This window comes from Aedes aegypti, chromosome 1 (genome assembly GCF_002204515.2).
Source record: "Aedes aegypti strain LVP_AGWG chromosome 1, AaegL5.0 Primary Assembly, whole genome shotgun sequence".
Lineage (NCBI taxonomy): Eukaryota > Metazoa > Arthropoda > Insecta > Diptera > Culicidae > Aedes > Aedes aegypti.
Genome location: NC_035107.1, coordinates 120,911,542 through 120,929,528, shown reverse-complemented (window position 1 = coordinate 120,929,528; position 17,987 = coordinate 120,911,542). Strand labels below are relative to the sequence as shown.

The window sequence follows — 17,987 nt, the reverse complement described above, 5'->3', positions numbered from 1 at the left end:
TTATGAGGAATCATGATTATGACTCCAGGAACCATGATTTGTGATCCTGATATTATGACCTAACCAATTTATGAATTTCATGATTTGTAAATCATGGTGTGGGGATCAGATTTTTATCCGTGTATTATGCAAATGGGGCTATCGTTAGTAATACATTGAGTTTTATCATAATTTTATGAATTACCATGCCAATGATTAGTCTATTAAATCGTAATACAGTCGACTATCCACATTTGGAAAATACTTCAGGAAATCCCCAAGGACGTTCTCCAGTGGTTCAGGAATTCTAACAGGAGGTTCTCCACGGGAACATCCAGAAAGTTTCCATCAGTATATCCTCAAGCCCTTCAGGAATTCCACCAGAAAGTCTTTCAAGTGTTCTGCCAGGAAGTTCGCTTAGAATTTTGCCAAGAAGCCCTCAGAGTATTCCACCAGGAGGTCCTCCAAGGATTCAACCACAAATTTCTCCATGGATTCCGTCAGGAAATCCTCCATGGATACCATCAGGAAGCATTTCACGGTTTCCGCCAGGAAGTATTCTTGAGATTTCATCAGGTAGTCCTCCAAGGTATCCATCAGGAATTCCACCTGGAAGGCAATAGGAATTCCATCTGGACATCATCCAGATATATCGCCAAGAAGTCCTCCAAGAATTTCACCAAGATTTCTAGTAGGAAGTTTTTTTTTGGTAAATCTTTGAGGCATTTCGCCAGGAAATCATTTGGGAATTATTCTTATTATTCTGCCAGGATGCTCTTCAGGTAGTTTGTCAGGAAGTCCTTCAGGGTTTACGCCAGGCAAACCTCTAGGATTCAAACAAGAAAACCTCCAGGGATTCTATAAGGGCGAAATGCAGGGAGTCGTCCAAGGATTTCATCAGAAAGTCCTGCAGGGAACCGTCAAAAAGTCTGACAGGGATTCCACCAGAAGTCCTTCAGAGATTCCGTCAGTAAGTCCTCCAGGGGCCTCACAAAAAGGTCCTTCAGGGGTTTATCTTGTACTTTGATGGCTACAGCGTAGCGTCACGTCATACTGGGCATATCGTAGATGAACCTCTCGTCGGTTCTTCAGTTGCCCCAAACGTTTAGGACTTGGCGATCCTATTCAACTCCGTATAGCAAACGTATTTGTGGTCTTCCACGAAGTCACCTACCTCTACCTGGTTCCCTGCTGAATATTATTTTCGCAGTTTTTCTTCCGGCATTCACATTAAGTGACCTGCCTACTGAAGTCTGTTGTATTTCACACGCTTAATAATATTCGCCATCGGAAGAATCAACGTTTTATACATGGCGAATTTCGTTTCCGTTTGCAAGTTCGCAGCCGCAACACGTCTCTTCACTACGCGGGAAACGTCGTTGTCACATGTCACAAGTATTCCAAAGTAATCAAATGGTTCAACAACTTCAAACACATCTCCACCAAACACAACCTCAGCATCGTGTTGTTGGTGCCTGTCTCTATCTCTACCTGCAACCATGTACTTCGTTTTGGCAGAATGTATGGTCAGGCCTATCCTCGCTGGCTCCCTTTTCAGAGGCATGAAGGCCTTCTCCACTGACCTGCGATCGATTCCAATAAGGTCGATATCATCCGCAAAGCCAAGGAGCTGTGTGATGATAGTGCCGTTTCTCTGCACACCAGATTTCCTAATAGCACCCTCGAGTACAATGTTGAGCAGTAAATTTAAAAGTGCGTCTCCCTGCTTCAATCGGTCTAACGTCACAAACGGCGTACAATTCAGTGAAAATAAATAGACTGTTGCAATTAATGTCTGAACATGGTTTTCCGGCGAAACTGATAAGGCTGATGCGTGCTACGCAGGATGGTTCAAAACCAAGTGTTCGGATTGGAGACGAAGAGTCTCCAATCTGAACACTGGAGTTTGAACCATTCAGCGTAGGTTAGGTCGGAAAACCATATTTACACTTTATTTGCAACAGCTTCTGAATTGTACGCCGCCTTGAAATCGATAGACACATGGCGAGTCTGCAAGTTATACATGGTTTACAAGTTATACAAATTCATAATTTAACAAGGTTATGGTGCCATTGAAGGAATCATGTTGAATTATGAGTCCTTAGTTGAAAACCCAAGTAGCACTGGTAACAAATGCAATATTTTAGAAAAATAAAACAAATTACATTGCAGTTGCATTTAAGATAATTTGTAGCATGTTTTGTTGACAGTTTGCAATTTTGGTTACTAGACTATTGCATTGTAACTTACGTTTTGTTTACATTACATAGGTGTTGCATTTTGCCTCGCATGTAACTTAGCCTAGAGCTGTCAAAATGAATAAATTACATTGAAATTAAATTTGTGGTTGCAAAGAAACACATAACAAAGTAGGTTACATATATATTGCTAAGTCACTTGTGTGTAACAACATGAAGTTGTATGTTTGGTTACAATGTGTGATAGAGGAAGAGGTGAAAAAATGAACAGGGAAATGAACACCGACCTTGTTACGCATGAAAAACAAATTTCAATGATTTTTATGACGATAGAAATATGTGAAAACTCATCTATCTTAGTCTTAATTAGTGTCGCTTTAATAAACATCTCTATTTTTGATATTGTGCGATAGAACTAATTATAATAAATAAACAAATTAATAAATTAGGGAAAATTTCGCGAGTAGATATATCACAGAACATTGAGTTACATTTGTAATGTTCTCTTTACTACTTTTGTGGGGAACGTCAATTTTTGAGCCCCACGGGATGACGAGGTTTCGTTTACGGGGGCAGGATCCATCATCAACATGATAATTTTCAAGTTTTTCGTTCAAAATCATGAATATTTTCATGAAAATGTGTTCACTGTATTTTATTCTCCAACCGAAACACAGGGGACACACTTTCGACCAGTAAATTCCAATTTTGAACAGAACAATTGCTTTTGAAGTTTCGATGATGACGATAACGGATCCTTGAACGTTAAAATGTTTGGGTCCTCTAGTCAATCCCATAACTGATTGTATTTTGTTAAGCTCGATGACTTTTAGTCAACAGCAGATCAGTTGTTGTATTCGTTGTTAAAATTTTGTATAGATCCATTTGTGCACTGTCATAATTTGTGTCACGTGCAAAAATATGTTAAATTTGTCCTTAAAAAACTTATCGAAGGAGCTAAACTTTAATCAACTCGTGGGGGATAAACCCCCACCCCTTATTTTATAACACCAAAACCGCTGTTCAATTCAAACTCTACCAACCGTAATGCCACGCTGAAGTAACGCACAAATTGGAACCTTACAAATGTACCGCGTCAGCATTATTTAACAATAAAATCACAAACGCCTGCATTATATATGCAAGCATGATCGAGTGCGTACACGGAGCCAACCCAACTTTGACTTCTTTTGACGCAATTCGGCTCTTCCGTGAGATAACCCAAATTTGGGTAAACTGACATATACCTATCATTAGGTTGTTTTCATTTGACAACGGCAAAACAAACAACTCAGTGCTAAAAAAAATCTACCCAGCGTTAGCTTTCGAAGTCTCCGTGATGGGTAAAAACAACTTAACGTTGGGTAAACTCGAAAGAACCCAAATTTGGCTTATTCCATTGAACCTCGAAGATGGGTCGGTGCATCTCTCTCTGTTTTTGACAATATCGCTGTTGCGAGAGAGGCAAAACAACCCAACCGTGGGTAAAAACTAAATGCAGTTTACCCAAATTTGAGTAAAAAGAACTTATTTTTTGGGTAGTCTGATTTCTCCGTGTACGTTTACTGTACCACTAACCGTCTTGCTTCTAAGGCAGCGTCCATTTATTCATAACGCTAAATTTGGAAATTTTGACACCCTTCTCCCCTTGAACTGAAAAATTGCTAACAAAACCGCATCTTGTCACCTTTAATCACAGAAGAAAGGATTGATGAAGAGAAATCGATCATTGGACTGGCGCCCTTTTTCTAGCACATGCTTGATTTTGCCTTCTTTCGAGCTATTTGAGCACGTCACAAACCATGTGCTTTCTTGGATGGAGCATTTAATGTTCATACCTGTAAGGTTCCAGTCAATTGGCTTGAGGATTTTTGCACATTATTTAGTGATTTATTGCAAATGCATCATTTTCCCATTAGAAGCAAGACGATATCCTTAAGGTGTTTATTTTAACACCCCTTCCCCTATTGACAGTAGTGTAATTTAATGACAGTTTCAGTATAGTTACATATCAGTTTCAAAATAACATAAGATTTCTGGGTAACTGATGTGTTACAAACGAGTAACTTGCTGACTGTGGTCAACACTACAGACCAAAAATGTATACGTATCGTGAATTTTGATATAAGAACTTGACTAGTTTATGATCAGTTATTGTTTTCATAGATATTTTTTCAGTGATGAATTAAAATTGTTGGATTCACAAAATGCAGCCATTCTAACGACTTTTTAATAGTTGTCATCATTTTAGATTGGCTGTCTTCAAACAGTTATTCGGAAGTGTATATGCAGCCAGATGAAATTAAATGGCGGTTTATGATAGGCAATCAAGAAAATCTAACAGCGGGATACGAAAAAACGTGATTTTGAAATCACTAACAATGAAATACAAATGAAAAACACTACTGATTTGAGTAACAGTGTAAATTTCCATTTTTATGGTATTTACAAAAGCATATTTTCTAAGCAATCCACGTATCATGTATAATTTAATTTAAAATTATAAGATATTTTATGAGCGCGTCAATTTTGAGCAATTGAAATAATTGATTTCACCGCAATAAATAAAATTAAATAATAAAATTTAATATGTACTTGTGAATAATTATGCATTCCAAGATCATAGGCATAATATGTTAGATTTAAGAATTGAACATTCCTAATAAAATGTGGTGAACTGATGTATGTATATTGCTTTGAATTGAATAAAGAGATAGTGGTTGATCTGAAGTCAAACCGATCGGTGTCGGTTTTGCGTTTGTTGAGTTATGTTTCGATATCGTAATCCGAATATTGGGTGGTGAAAACTCGGTAAACTAACATTTTGGGGGCTCGTCCGGGAACCCAGATGCCCTTGGATACGTGTTCGAAGACTTTTTAGTGGAAAGATGTTGCTGGGTATGGAAGCGAGTGTGAATTGGCAAAGTGCGACTTGCTATGGTTCCCAATGGGGAAGTATCGCTCCATATCAGCATACAGATGTGTATGATAGCATAATAGATCAAATAATGCGCGCCAATCTAGAAGTTATGCAATTAAGTAAAGTTATAATCGATATGAACAATGAGATTTTGAATTTGTCCCGTAAAAACCACCAATTGAGACGTGAATTTTTAGAATTAGAAGATCAAAACACTAAATGCGATCTGCATAAAGCTAATGAAATCGATGATGGCGCAAAGAAGGATGATAATTTCAATTACAACAGTGGATGTGCTTTACCGTATGAGAATGGAATGTGTGAGACTGTCCAACCTGTCCAACCAATAGTGATGGTATGCAAACAAGATGTGGACAGCAATCTGCTACCGAACGCAGCACTCCGTCGCTTACGTTGTAGCCGAAACAAAAGCAAATGGCATAAGCAGCGATCTAGCAAGTATTGTAGTCAACGGCGTTGGAAGTTTTTCGTTTTTGCATCACCTGTATGGATGAAGCGGTTAATCAGAACTATTACGAACTCAGTCAAATTTCATCAAATAAATGGAAACAAAAAGAAAGAAAATATAGTTTCCTGCAACAATGATGATGATTGCGATGGTGATGAGAACCAAGAAGGGGGTTCACCATCGGAGGCCGATGGTGGTCAGGATGGCCGATTGTTAGATTTAAGAATTGAACATTCCTAATAAAATGTGGTGAACTGATGTATGTATATTGCTTTGAATTGAATAAAGAGATAGTGGTTGATCTGAAGTCAAACCGATCGGTGTCGGTTTTGCGTTTGTTGAGTTATGTTTCGATATCGTAATCCGAATATTGGGTGGTGAAAACTCGGTAAACTAACATAATATTTGTTGACATTATATTCTAAAATGGTTGTTCGGTTTCAAAACTGTCAGAATGAAACAATAAGTTCAACGCCGTACCTATTGTTTTGTCGCAGGAAAACCCATGCGTAATCAACAAATTGCATAACCGTCGCCAATAAACTTCTTATGTAACGACCAACAAGTTACATATGGCTCGACTTTTTGCGCTTTTTCGGTTACATAGCAGTATGTTTCCATGTTACAATGTTTCCTGTTGTAACTATAGAATATGTTAAGTAGTCGTTGCTGTTACTTACTTGTAACAATGCGTGCTGCTTGGGAAAACTATGTTTTGAACAAAAATGTCAATTTTTCAATAACATTGCTTAAGAAAAGCCTCCAGGGATCCCTTCTGGAAGTCCTCCAAAGATTCCTTTAGGAAATCTTCCTGTCTAGGAATTCCACAAGAAAGATCTATAAAAATTCCGCCAAAGAATACTCCAGAAAATCCGTCAGGAAGTCTTCCAGGCATTACTCCAAGACGTGCTTCAGGAATTCCAACGAGAGGTCGTCCAAGTATTTCACCATAATAACTCCACCTTCAGGTCCCGTCAGGAAGCCGTAGAAAAATTTGGCCAGGAGGATATATTCCAAGAATTTCGACAGAAAGTCCTCTATGGACTTCGCCTGAATGTTCTCAGGGCATTCCGCCAGGAGGTCCTCCAAGGATTCCGCCAGGAAGACCTGTACATATTCCGTAAGGAAGTCTTTCTAGACTTCTGCATGAATGTACTCCACGCATTTCGTCATGAAGTTTTTCACGAATTCCATCTGAAAGTCCCGGAGCTATACTCCATGGGTTTTACAAGAAAGTCCTTCAAAGATTTCGTCAGGAAGTCCTTCAATGGTTCTATCAGAAAGTTTTCTAAAGGTTCCACTAGAATGTCCTTTGGGAGACCGTCCGGAGGTACTCCAAAAATTTCGACAGCTTAACCCCCAGGGATTCCGTCGGGAATTCCTCGAGGAATTTCAACAGAAAGACTTCTATAGATTTATCCAGTACCAATGGTATTCCACAAGGAAGCTCAATAGGTTTTCCAGCAAGAGATCCACCAGCTAGAAACTCCGCATGGCAGTCTTCCAGAAATTTCACCAAGAAGTAATTCAGCGATTTCACCAAGAAGTTCTGTAGACAGTTCTTCGGGTATTCTGCCACAAAGTCAAACAGAAATTCCCCAAGCATTCTGCCAAAAAATCCTTCAGGGATTCTGCCAGGAAGTGCTCCAGGGTAAACATTCATTAATGTAAGTACTCCAGGGCTTCTACCAGAAAGTTTCTCAAGGATTCTGCCAGGCCGTTATTCAGGGATTTTGCCAGGAAGTCCTTCAAGAATTTCGCCACAAAATACTCCAGGGATATCACGAAGTCTCCTCCAAGGATTTCATTAGAAAGTCTTCTAGGGATTATCACCAAAAAGTATTCCAGGAATTCCGTCAGGAAGTTGCTGAGTGGTTCTACAAGAAAGTCCTTCCTGGTTCGCAAAATAAATAAAAATACAATTTATTAATGATATGCTTCTATTAACTAAATTAACTCACCCTAAAGAAGTTAATAGAACCACAAAAGTGGGCCTCAACCAGCAATAGATAGTTAGATATTTGCATAAAGTCACTTGGTATACACCGTTTATACGCATGCACTGAGCATGGAGTTAGAGAATCCCAGTTGAAATCTTTGGAAACTTAGTTGAATAAAATCTGTAATAAAATCTGAGACACCGCAAGAGAAAATGTTAAATGATATTTTAATTTTTTTGAGACATTTCAAGAGAAAATCTTAAATGATAATCAGAAGGTACTCCTAAAGTAGATCCCTAAAAAGTCTAAGGAGTGTTTCTAAGAATCATCTTTACAGAGAAAACACAAAAAACTAAAGCTTCTGAGAGAAATTTTTGATGAAACCACCGTAGTAGTAACTTTGAAAAAATAAGTGTGGAGGAATTAATGTAAAACTTTCTTTAAAGAATCTTAAGAAATTCTTGTATGAATTTTGAAAATATTCCAGCTTTAGAAACGATCTCAGAGCATACTCCCGAAAGTACCTGATAACATAATTTGAAAACCCCTAAAAGAATTCAAAGAAGGATACCTTTATTTCCGAAAGATATTCCTGGAGAACTCTCTGGAAGAATTGTTCGTGAAAATCCCGGAATTCTTAGCTGAACTAATATCTGATTGAAATATTTTTTTAGAAAGTTTCAACCTAATGAAGGAGTCCTTGAGTTTTTATGTGACTCTGAAGGAAGAGTTCAATCAATTAGAGGATTTCCATTACGAGTCACCGACGGCTTACAACGATGTCTGCAGTAAATCTAAGAGATCTTGAAAGAAAAAATTCTGCCTGAAATTCAGGGAATTTCAGCTGAATTTCCTATATAAAAAAGTTCTGGAGAAGTTTATGCAGATAATTTTGGAGTTATTACTACCATGGACGAAACATGTTCGACGACATATTATTGGAATAATTTGTTTAGGAATTCGTGGAAGCTACCCTAGAGAAAAAAAATCACGGAGAATTTCATGGAGGACTTCTTGAAGGTTCAAGTGAAATGTTTCCAAAAATATCCTTAGAGGTGTTTCTAATGGAGATTTCTAAATAGTGGTCATAAAAGATAAATCGCTGGTGTAGTTCTTGAAAGAATATATTATGGAGTAATTGATGAAAGAAATGAAAAACAAGTATCTTATAATAATGTACTTTGTCAGTTTATGGAAAAAAATGTCTTTTTTAATTTGGAGACGTTATATCTCTCTTCCCTGCTCCACAACAACATTTTCAAATGCTGAAGATAGGGAATCGAAGGAAATTCGACATTTCCCTGATCTTTATCAGACAAAATCTCAATTCGAAACAAAGTCATCAAAAATGAGAATAAAGTTGGAATAATTTAAGTTTTTTTTTTAATTTGGATTTCCTCCATAGAGTTATTATACCTGCATAATCGAATCCTTCATAATGACTACTTTTTTTCCTTGGAGTGTAACTGCTCTAAGCAATACGTTTCTAGGTCCAATTGTTGGGAAACGGTTTTGGTCGAGTACCTGCAAATGAAAGTAGAATAGAATAATTAGTAGAGATTCAAAATTTTGTTTATCTCAGCCTTCACATTTCAATACAAAATTTAATGGAAGAATATATAATAAGTACACGGGTAAAATTCCTGAAATGTCACCAAACGCAAATAAAATAACATTTGAATTCATATCAATTTCATCGAATTTATCGTACAAGAATTTCTTGCATGGAATATTGTACACAAGCACCATACTCGGTGAAAGCTGTAGTTTTAAAAGCAAATGGAAAAATGTGCTTATATGTGGTCATTTTGTAACAGGCAACTCGATGTAACATTTTTAACTGTTTAAGATTATCTTCAGTAGTAGCTATGAAACTAACACTATAATTTGTAACCTTAAGGATTTGTTCTTATATACTCCATCGGCTTGAGAGGTCTAGTTGGAGAATCATATCCTTTTTCGCGGAGAAGCGTGACTCTACGCATTCAAGGTCAGTTGAGATGTGCGGCGCTGTTAGAGGAAAGTTCCATTTTACCCACAAAAAATATAGCATTTGCTAGGCATAATAAGCCAAGAAGCAGTGTCAGTAGTTGCCTTGACCTAACCAGCCAATCAAAAAGCAGCCGAGGCCTGCAACGAGAATTCTACATGCAAAAAAAAGAGGAAAAACTTTACACAAACCCAAAACGACTAACCAAACTGCACTTCGCATGTGCCCCTCGCTCTAAACTGCTCGAATGAACTTCGAATAGACAGCAACTCGGCAGCAAGCACGTGCTGTCGTTCGGTTCTTGTAAAAGTGGGTGGTGCAGAAGAGTAAGGCGCATCATGGACGGAGTTTTGCCTTGGAGCCATCCGTACGTCTTTTCTTTCAGATACCTAGCCAATCCTATCGCCATCCTTCAGAAGTTAAGAAAAAAAATACACTTTTGGTCATATCACTTCCCTTGCATCCAGACTTGGTGCGGGAATACTGAGTTCAACGTACAGTTGCGGACAATCAGTCGAAGGAGTTTTTACAGCTTGATGGATGCACTGCAAAGAATTCGTTTCCAAAAATAACACTAGCGTTCGATACCAGCAATACAGAATTATAGCTCAATAGAGTCTTAAAACTACCTGTAAACATCGACTCATTTATTTAAAAGTTTCTTTTGAGATTACCTTTAAAAATCCGAGAACTCTTCCAAGATATTCTCGAAGGATCTTCTCTGAACTTTTATAGATATTTTTTCCAGGAATTCCACCAAGAAGATTTTCCGCTAGCTCCAGAAATTTAACAAAAAAGTTTCCATGAATTCTTACAGGATGTCCTCCACGGATTCCACCAGAAAGTCCTTCGGGGACTCCACTAGGAAGTCCCTCAGGAATTCCACCAGGAAGTTATCTAGGGAGTCCATCAATAAGTCCTACAGCGATTTCACCAGGGAGTCCTCCAGGGTTTCCACCAGCAAGGCCTACAGGGATTCCTCCAGGAACACCTCCAGGGATTCCTCCAGGAAGACCTCCAGGGATTCTTCCAGGAAGGCCTCCAGGGATTCCTCCAGAAAGTCCTCCAGAGATTACTTCAGGAAGTCCTCCAGGGATTACTTCAGGAAGTCCTCCATGGATTCTTCCAGGAAGTCCACCAGAGATTCCTCCAGGAAGTTCTCTAAGGATTCCTCCAGGAAGTCCTCCAGGAATTCCTCCAGGAAGTCTTCCAGGGATTCCTCCAGGAAGTCCTCCAGGGATTCCTACAAGAAGTCCTACAGGGATTCCTCCAGGAAGCCCTACAGGGATTCCTCCAGGAAGTCCTACAGGGATTCCTCCAGGAAGTCGTCAAGGGATTCCTCCAGGAAGTCCTCCAGGGATTACTCCAGAAATACCTCCAGGGATTCCACCAGGAAGTCCTCCAGGGATTACTTCAGGAAGTCCTCCATGGATTCCTCCAGGAAGTCCTCCGAGAGTTCCTCCAGGAAGCCCTCCATGGATTCCACCAAGAAGTCCTCCATGGATTCCAACAGGAAGTCCTTCAGGGACAAAAAGTCGAATTTGTTTTCCATAGAAAATAACTAGACGAGAAGTTGGGAAGAGTCAACGTTGCTGGAGACGTCGACAGCCTGTGGGACCCTATCCACGAAGCTGTGACAACAACGGCGCGGGAAGTGATCGGCACTGGTCAACGACGAAGGCGGAACGACTGGTTCGATGAAGAGTGTTAGAGGGTGACAGACATGAAGAATGTCGCCAGAAGCCGTATGCTTGTGGCCGGTACCCGACAGAACAGAGAGCGGTACAGGGCAGCGAGAGCCGACAAAAAGCGAATCCACCGCAGAAAGAAAAGGCAGCACGAAGAAAGTGTGGTAGCTGACGCTCAAGAAAGCATGAACCGGAATGATATGCGGAGATTTTATGCAACGGTCAATGGTGCGCGGCACAATACCGTACCAGTGCCCGCCATGTGCAATGACCGAGAAGGGAATTTGCTGACCGATAAAACGGCGGTGGCTGCCAGGTGGAAGGAGCACTTTCAGCAATTGTTGAACGGTGAGAATGGAAATGTAGCGAGGAACAGGATGAACATAGATGATGACGATCAAGCTGTGGACCCACCGACCATAGGAGAGGTTAAAAAGGCTATCAGCGAGCTGAAGAACTGTAAGGCTGCTGGGAAGGACGAGATCCCGGTCGAGCTTCTCAAGCACGGAAGCGAGCAGCTTTACCAGTCGATCGACCGAGTACTTCTGAAGGTATGGGAGGACGAAGAATTGCCCACCGGCTGATTGGATGGCCTCATCCGCCCTATCTACAAGAAAGGGCACAGACTGGAGTGTGCCAATTACAGAGGAATTACCCTGCTGAATTCGGCGTACAAAATTCTGTCGCGCATCCTGTTTAACAGACTGAGACCGCTCGAGGAGTCCTTCGTCGGCGAATACCAAGCTGGTTTTCGTGAGGGCCGTTCGACAACGGACCAGATGTTTAGCTTGCGAATGATCCTAGACAAATTCCGGGAGTATAACTTGCAGACTCACCATCTGTTTATTGATTTCAAGGCGGCGTACGACTCAGTGAAAAGAAATGAGCTGTGGCAGATAATGTCTGAAAATGGTTTTCCGGCGAAACTAATTAGGCTGATACGTGCTACGCTGGATGGTTCGAAATCAAGTTTTCGGATCGCAGACGAGGTGTCAACCTCGTTCGTGACGTTAGACGGATTGAAGCAGGGAGACGCACTTTCGAATTTACTGTTCAACATTGCACTTGAGGGTGCTATTAGGAGATCTGGCGTTCAAAGAAATGGCACTATTATCACAAGGTCGCACATGCTCCTTGGCTTTGCGGACGATATAGACCTGATTGGAATCGATCGCAGGTCAGTGGAAGAGGCCTTCGTGCCTTTGAAGAGGGAGACAGCGAGGATAGGCCTGACCATCAATTCTACCAAGATGAAGTACATGGTTGCAGGTAGAGATAGAGTCAGGCATGGTGGTGTAAGTGCTGAGGTAGTGTTTGATGGGGATGTGTTTGAAGTTGTTGAAGAATTTGTTTACCTTGGAACACTTGTGACATGTGACAACGACGTTTCCCGCGAAGTGAAAAGACGTGTTGCGGCTGCGAATAGGGCCTTTTACGGACTACGTAACCAGCTTAGGTCCCGCAGCTTGCAAACCGAAACAAAATTCGCCCTGTATAAAACATTGATTCTTCCGGTGGCTCTCTACGGGCACGAAGCGTGGACGTTGAAAGAGTCAGACCGGAAAGCTCTCGATGTTTTCGAGCGTAAAGTGCTGCGGACAATACTCGGTGGGAAACTCGAAAATGGTGTGTGGCGCAGACGCATGAATCACGAGTTGTATCAAGTGTACAAAGATGCGAATATTATCAATCGTGTAAAATACGGCAGACTTCAGTGGGCTGGTCACTTAGTGCGAATGTCGGAAGAAAGGATTGCGAAAATAATATTCAGCAGGGAACCAGGTAGAGGTCGGCGGCTTCGGGGAAGACCACGAATACGCTGGCTGTACGCAGTGGAAGAGGACCTGGCGACCCTAAACGTTGCTTTAATCGCTCGCCTGTAAAACGTATCGCTCAAGAAAGCATTTTGCACCACACTCCCATTGCTGTTTCCTTACTCTGATTCTCTGTTTACCACTCTTTACAACTCTCAAACACGGCACCTCTCAGGCGAAGGAAAGGGTAAACTGTGTACTTTTTTCGTTGTTTTCCATTTTTCTTCGGAAATCACAACTTTCGACGTTATTTTTTCCTCTTTATTTTTTCTTTCTCAGCTGAAGACAAATAAATGCCGTTTTGTTTAGTTAAAGTGGTTTGTTCAATTTTTCTGGATGCGTTCGAAGATTGCCGCCTGCCGGACGAAGACGACGATGACGACGACACTATTAGTGGAGGAAACAGAAAGTTTTCCTCCGCCGGGGCAACGAAAGAAAGAATTGCGACACATTGACATATGGACGAGTGACGTTTGGTGGCGCCAGCGAGCTTCGGTTGCGAGATTTATTTTCGACACTGATCGATGAGATGGCGCGCGGGACGGTTTGTAATGGTTTATTTTGTAGTTGTTTTGTAAAGGGAGTTCACTAGCAACAAAAAAAAAAGTGCTACACTAGCTTTAGGGTTTTCAGACAAATTGAATAGAATGATGCAAACTTTAGTCAATTTATTTACTTGTTTGAATAGAAGAAGAATCAAAATGTTTGGTTTTAATTTGTTCTCTTATGCGCGGTCTCCAACAAAAATTTCGTTCTAAGGATGATTTTCAATTTTAACATTAAGGTACCGCGGGGCAAGTGGGAACGAAAAAAACGATAGTTCAAACAAATTGTTCAATAAAATTTTCAAATGTCAATATTTTACAAATCCAACAACACAATCACGTTTTGGCAACATATTTGCTGGTATGTGCATGAAACTAATCGAATAATTTCGAAATTGTGAAAACCTTGGAAGAAAATTTTAGAATGAGCCAATGGACGCAGTTACCTCGCTAAGCGGGGCAAGTGAGACACATCCAGTTTCATGTGTCAATCCACATCAGTAAGTCAACCATTACAATAATAGGATTGATCAGTCATAGATTTTTGATTTTAAGTACATATTTGATGTACATAAGGGATCAACCATAAAATACGTTACGTTTTAGAAAGAAACCCTTTATTTAATAGTATGTCACCTCACATTTAATATTAACTGAAAATTCCTCAATAAAAGCGTAAAGAGGAATTAAACATGTTCAAAATATATCATTTATAAGTTGTTAATTAAAATGTAGCACATAAACAATCGATAATTGACGAAATTATAAATATGTTTTGTTATTATTTATATGCATGGCAGAAAAGCACCTTATGGGATGGAATTGTTTACTTAATTTGGTAGAAATAACAAATAAAGTTCAAATAACATAGAAAAGTAATCGTTCTCATGATGCATTTCAAATTTCAGCTGTGTGTTTGTTCAATTTTGAAGTCGTATTTCAAAAATAAAACATTAATTAAAAAATAAAGAATAATAACACTTTTCTTCTCCCTTTTATGCAATTACGTAATTTAAGGTTGATCTTTTTTGATAAAAATCATTTGTTTGAATTTTTTAGTGCTACACTCTAGCAAAATGTATGAAACGTGTACGAAAAGTTTTGATTCTGGTTTTTGTTTTGATAGGTCCCACTTACCCCAGGTACAAATATATTTTGGGGTAAGATAGACCATCGAAAATTTCATATGAAATAAAAACAAAATACTGGATTATCGTTAGCAGCTTGTAATAATGCTTAAAATTGTAGCTTACTGATGGAAATTCGATTTAAAACACATTTATTATTTGCGAGTCAATGCAAGAGGTGAAACGTGTCACAATTTGTCATGCAAGTTAAGAATGGCGCTGAACTGACAACTGTTACATGAACCACATGGTATAAAAATAACAATATGTTTAGTACTAAATACATTCCTTGTCATTGTATCTTCAACTTTCTAGAAGAATACCCCCATGAAAAACTTTTCCTAGTTGAGCTATGACAAAACGCCCCACTTACCCCGGATTCTCACTTGCCCCGGGGTACCTTACTTTGATTTCTTATATATAGGTGTTTTGTGTTAAGCAACATTTCTTCTTCTGCTTTTTCTTTATCTTGTTCTTGTCCTTCTTCTTACTGTTGTAACTTCCACAGTTAGTAACTGAGGAGAGCTTTCATTGCCAGATGACCATTTTTGCATGATTATATATCGTGTGACCGGTACGAAGATACTCTATGCCTTGGTAACTTCAATGAAAATGCTTCCTAGGTCAATGGGTTGTAAGTTTTCACTATCAATAAACATCCTCACCAGCAAACAAATAAACAAACATTTTTCCAGACACTTCAACAACAGATATTTTCCTTGAAGTCTCCCGTTCTTCAAACAAAAAGCGATATGAGCATGACAAACAGATTCTCCTGTAAACACTACTTGCTTCCGGCTAGTCTACTCTCAATTTCAAATCGTTTCGACCATCAGAACAGGACAAACTTCGGGTGGAAAAAAATAGTGAAATCTCTTAAGCTGCTTACAAGCTTACGGGACCGCACTTGTACTTGTTGGTGCAAAACATCAATGCGGATTCCTTATCCACACCGTAATTGCTCAACACTTATTCACGCTTGCTGCCATTGAGACCAGGGAGGATGTTTGGCGAACCACGCATACAGGGTGCTCATGGAAAAAAAATCGACAAACGATGCAAAGTTGAGGTATCATTCAAGTGTACCCTGTAATTCACAGTTATTACCACTTTTCCAAGCTAGCCACGTGTTTGCTACCAATGATACCCACACGCAACGATTTGGCAGATACCTCTCAAGAATCAATTATGTGTTCTCAAACGAAGACCCTTTCTACTTGTCTGTGATCAAAGCGTTTTTATGCGTGTGGAACTTCCTTAGAAGTGTAATAATCGTCAAACCAGGTGCAAAGACTGGCGCTTAAATCATACCAAACGCTAGTGTCGGACCTTCACTTCCGTTCCCACCCGGCAGAGACGGTCAGTCATCCATCTTGGTATACTTCCGCGTCAGACAGCTCATCCGCATGGATGAGCCCATCCCGGTTTCCGGTCCGGTTTTGAATGAATGATTTTCCCTGTTGCTTCAATGGGGAGCAATGCAACGAAACGCTCATACATCAGTCATACCGGTTTGAAAAATAATGCTGTCGCTCACTATGGCACCTCCCCCCGCACCGATGGGAATAAACTGGTTCTTGAGGTAAGCCGCCGCTATCATATGCGGAAAGTATTCCCTTCACCGGGGAACTAAAACTGCAATAAATTCATAATGCCGGGTGCCCATCCGTGATTGAGCTTGACTTTCGGGAGTTTTACTTTAACCGCTCACGTCTTGGCCAACTAGTGTGCTAAGGTGCGCTAGACCTGGTGCAAGGTAGCTGTGTTAGCCAAGAAGCGTGATTTTGATTACTTGGAAAACTTTTTGCTTGAAGGGGGCTATGGGAAATATATGGACCTGTTTGATAAAAATTTTGATATTATCGGTAAGTTCAAGTCTGTTGTTGGCCCTCTGTCACCATAGAAGATGATGTTTCATACATGTTGATAGCCTGTGCCAGTGGCAATATTTCTCCACCTGTGCACCCTGTGACTTATATAACACATCTCAAAATCCTACGGACTGCTTCACTTCTAGTTTTATATAAAGCAAAAGTTCTATTCATTTCGAGTAATACTTGTTTTGCTAGCACTAAGTTTCCTCATTATGCGCGAATCTCTAATTTCTAAAATTTCTTCGCAATAATCGTCTTTTTTGGTATTTTTGGTCAAATACTTTTCCATATTTGCCCCAAGTACTGCCGAATCTTCATATTTTCCTTCTTGATGCTTGAGCCATGCACATGCCATACTTCCAAGAACAACGTACAAAAGTGGATGATCAAATCCTGGGAAGCCTTCCACACTTTGATTTGAAAAGGTCGATCTCCAAAATTTGAGACAGATCTTCTCAAAATTTCCCATTTCTTGCCTAACAGCTAACTTCAGGTTTCAATGCTCTAGCTGAGTGTTCAATTCCACATTCTTCATTGCACTTTTTCGGTTGTATTGGTATTTTTTTTTTCATCTGTACCGTTTTGATTCATATCACGGACAGCTTCAAATTCCGGACACTCTAATTTGTATGGGAAACATTTCACACGAAATGTTTTAATTTTTGCCGTTCGAAAGTTCTCACTTTCGAGGCTCGTTTCAATAAGCATTTTCCATAGATATCTATGTAAATTTATAATGCCCAACTACCTTAGGCATCTCTCTAGAGGTTTGACAATTTCAATTGATGATTTGACTTTTCTATTTATGATTTGTTTGACCTGTCCAGAATTCGAATCGAAGTGTCCGGAATATGAGACAAAAGTGATGGAACGTCCGGAGTAAGAATCATGCTTATCATGATTTTTAAAACATTTTTATTTATTTAAAATTGCGGAATCAAAATCTTCACTCACTATTCGAAAGTTAAGTGCATTGAAGGTTCGACAACGCAGAGGAATTATACAGAATGGTTTATTTTACATGCGTTTTGATGAGTCAACCTTCAATGTGGCCATAAGTGTCCGTAATATGAATCAAAACGGTACATCTGACGCAAGCTTCTATTTTACTTTCTCTTATCTATTGTAGGGTCGATGTACCAATAGCTGCATAGCTAAGAACAAACCGCTAGCCGCTAGCGTCATTACTTTTACATCATCTGAAAGCTTTTTATCTTGGTTTTGTGGGAAAATATGAAAACTACTAAAACTCATATGTTAGTATTTATTATCACTTGTGCTACTATAGGTCCAGTGATTTGGTCTGTAGCAATATCCATTGCATGAGCATTTAGGCTCTGTACATTGATACTCATCAATATGCAGGCTTGGCCGCTATGATCCAGTATTTCACGCAGTTCGTCTCAAAGCGTCACTAATCGATGATTGCCTAAGCGCTGCAGC

The 17,987-nt window shown here is 39.7% G+C and overlaps 1 protein-coding gene across 16 annotated transcripts in view; it reads right to left on the bottom strand.

Moving 5' to 3' along the window:
* LOC5567734 (sex determination protein fruitless) overlaps positions 1–17,987 on the bottom strand; it is a 781,499-nt gene that overhangs the window by 691,475 nt on the left and 72,037 nt on the right. For 13 of the 16 annotated variants that reach the window (XM_021846428.1, XM_021846420.1, XM_021846441.1 and 10 more), the window contains one exon: positions 8,923–9,030. The exons of the other annotated variants lie outside the window; for them this stretch is intronic. In XM_021846428.1, coding sequence (XP_021702120.1) covers positions 8,923–8,943 — 21 coding nt within the window. In that variant the 5' untranslated portion in view covers positions 8,944–9,030. The remainder of the gene's footprint in view (positions 1–8,922; positions 9,031–17,987) is intronic. 16 annotated transcript variants of the gene reach the window in all.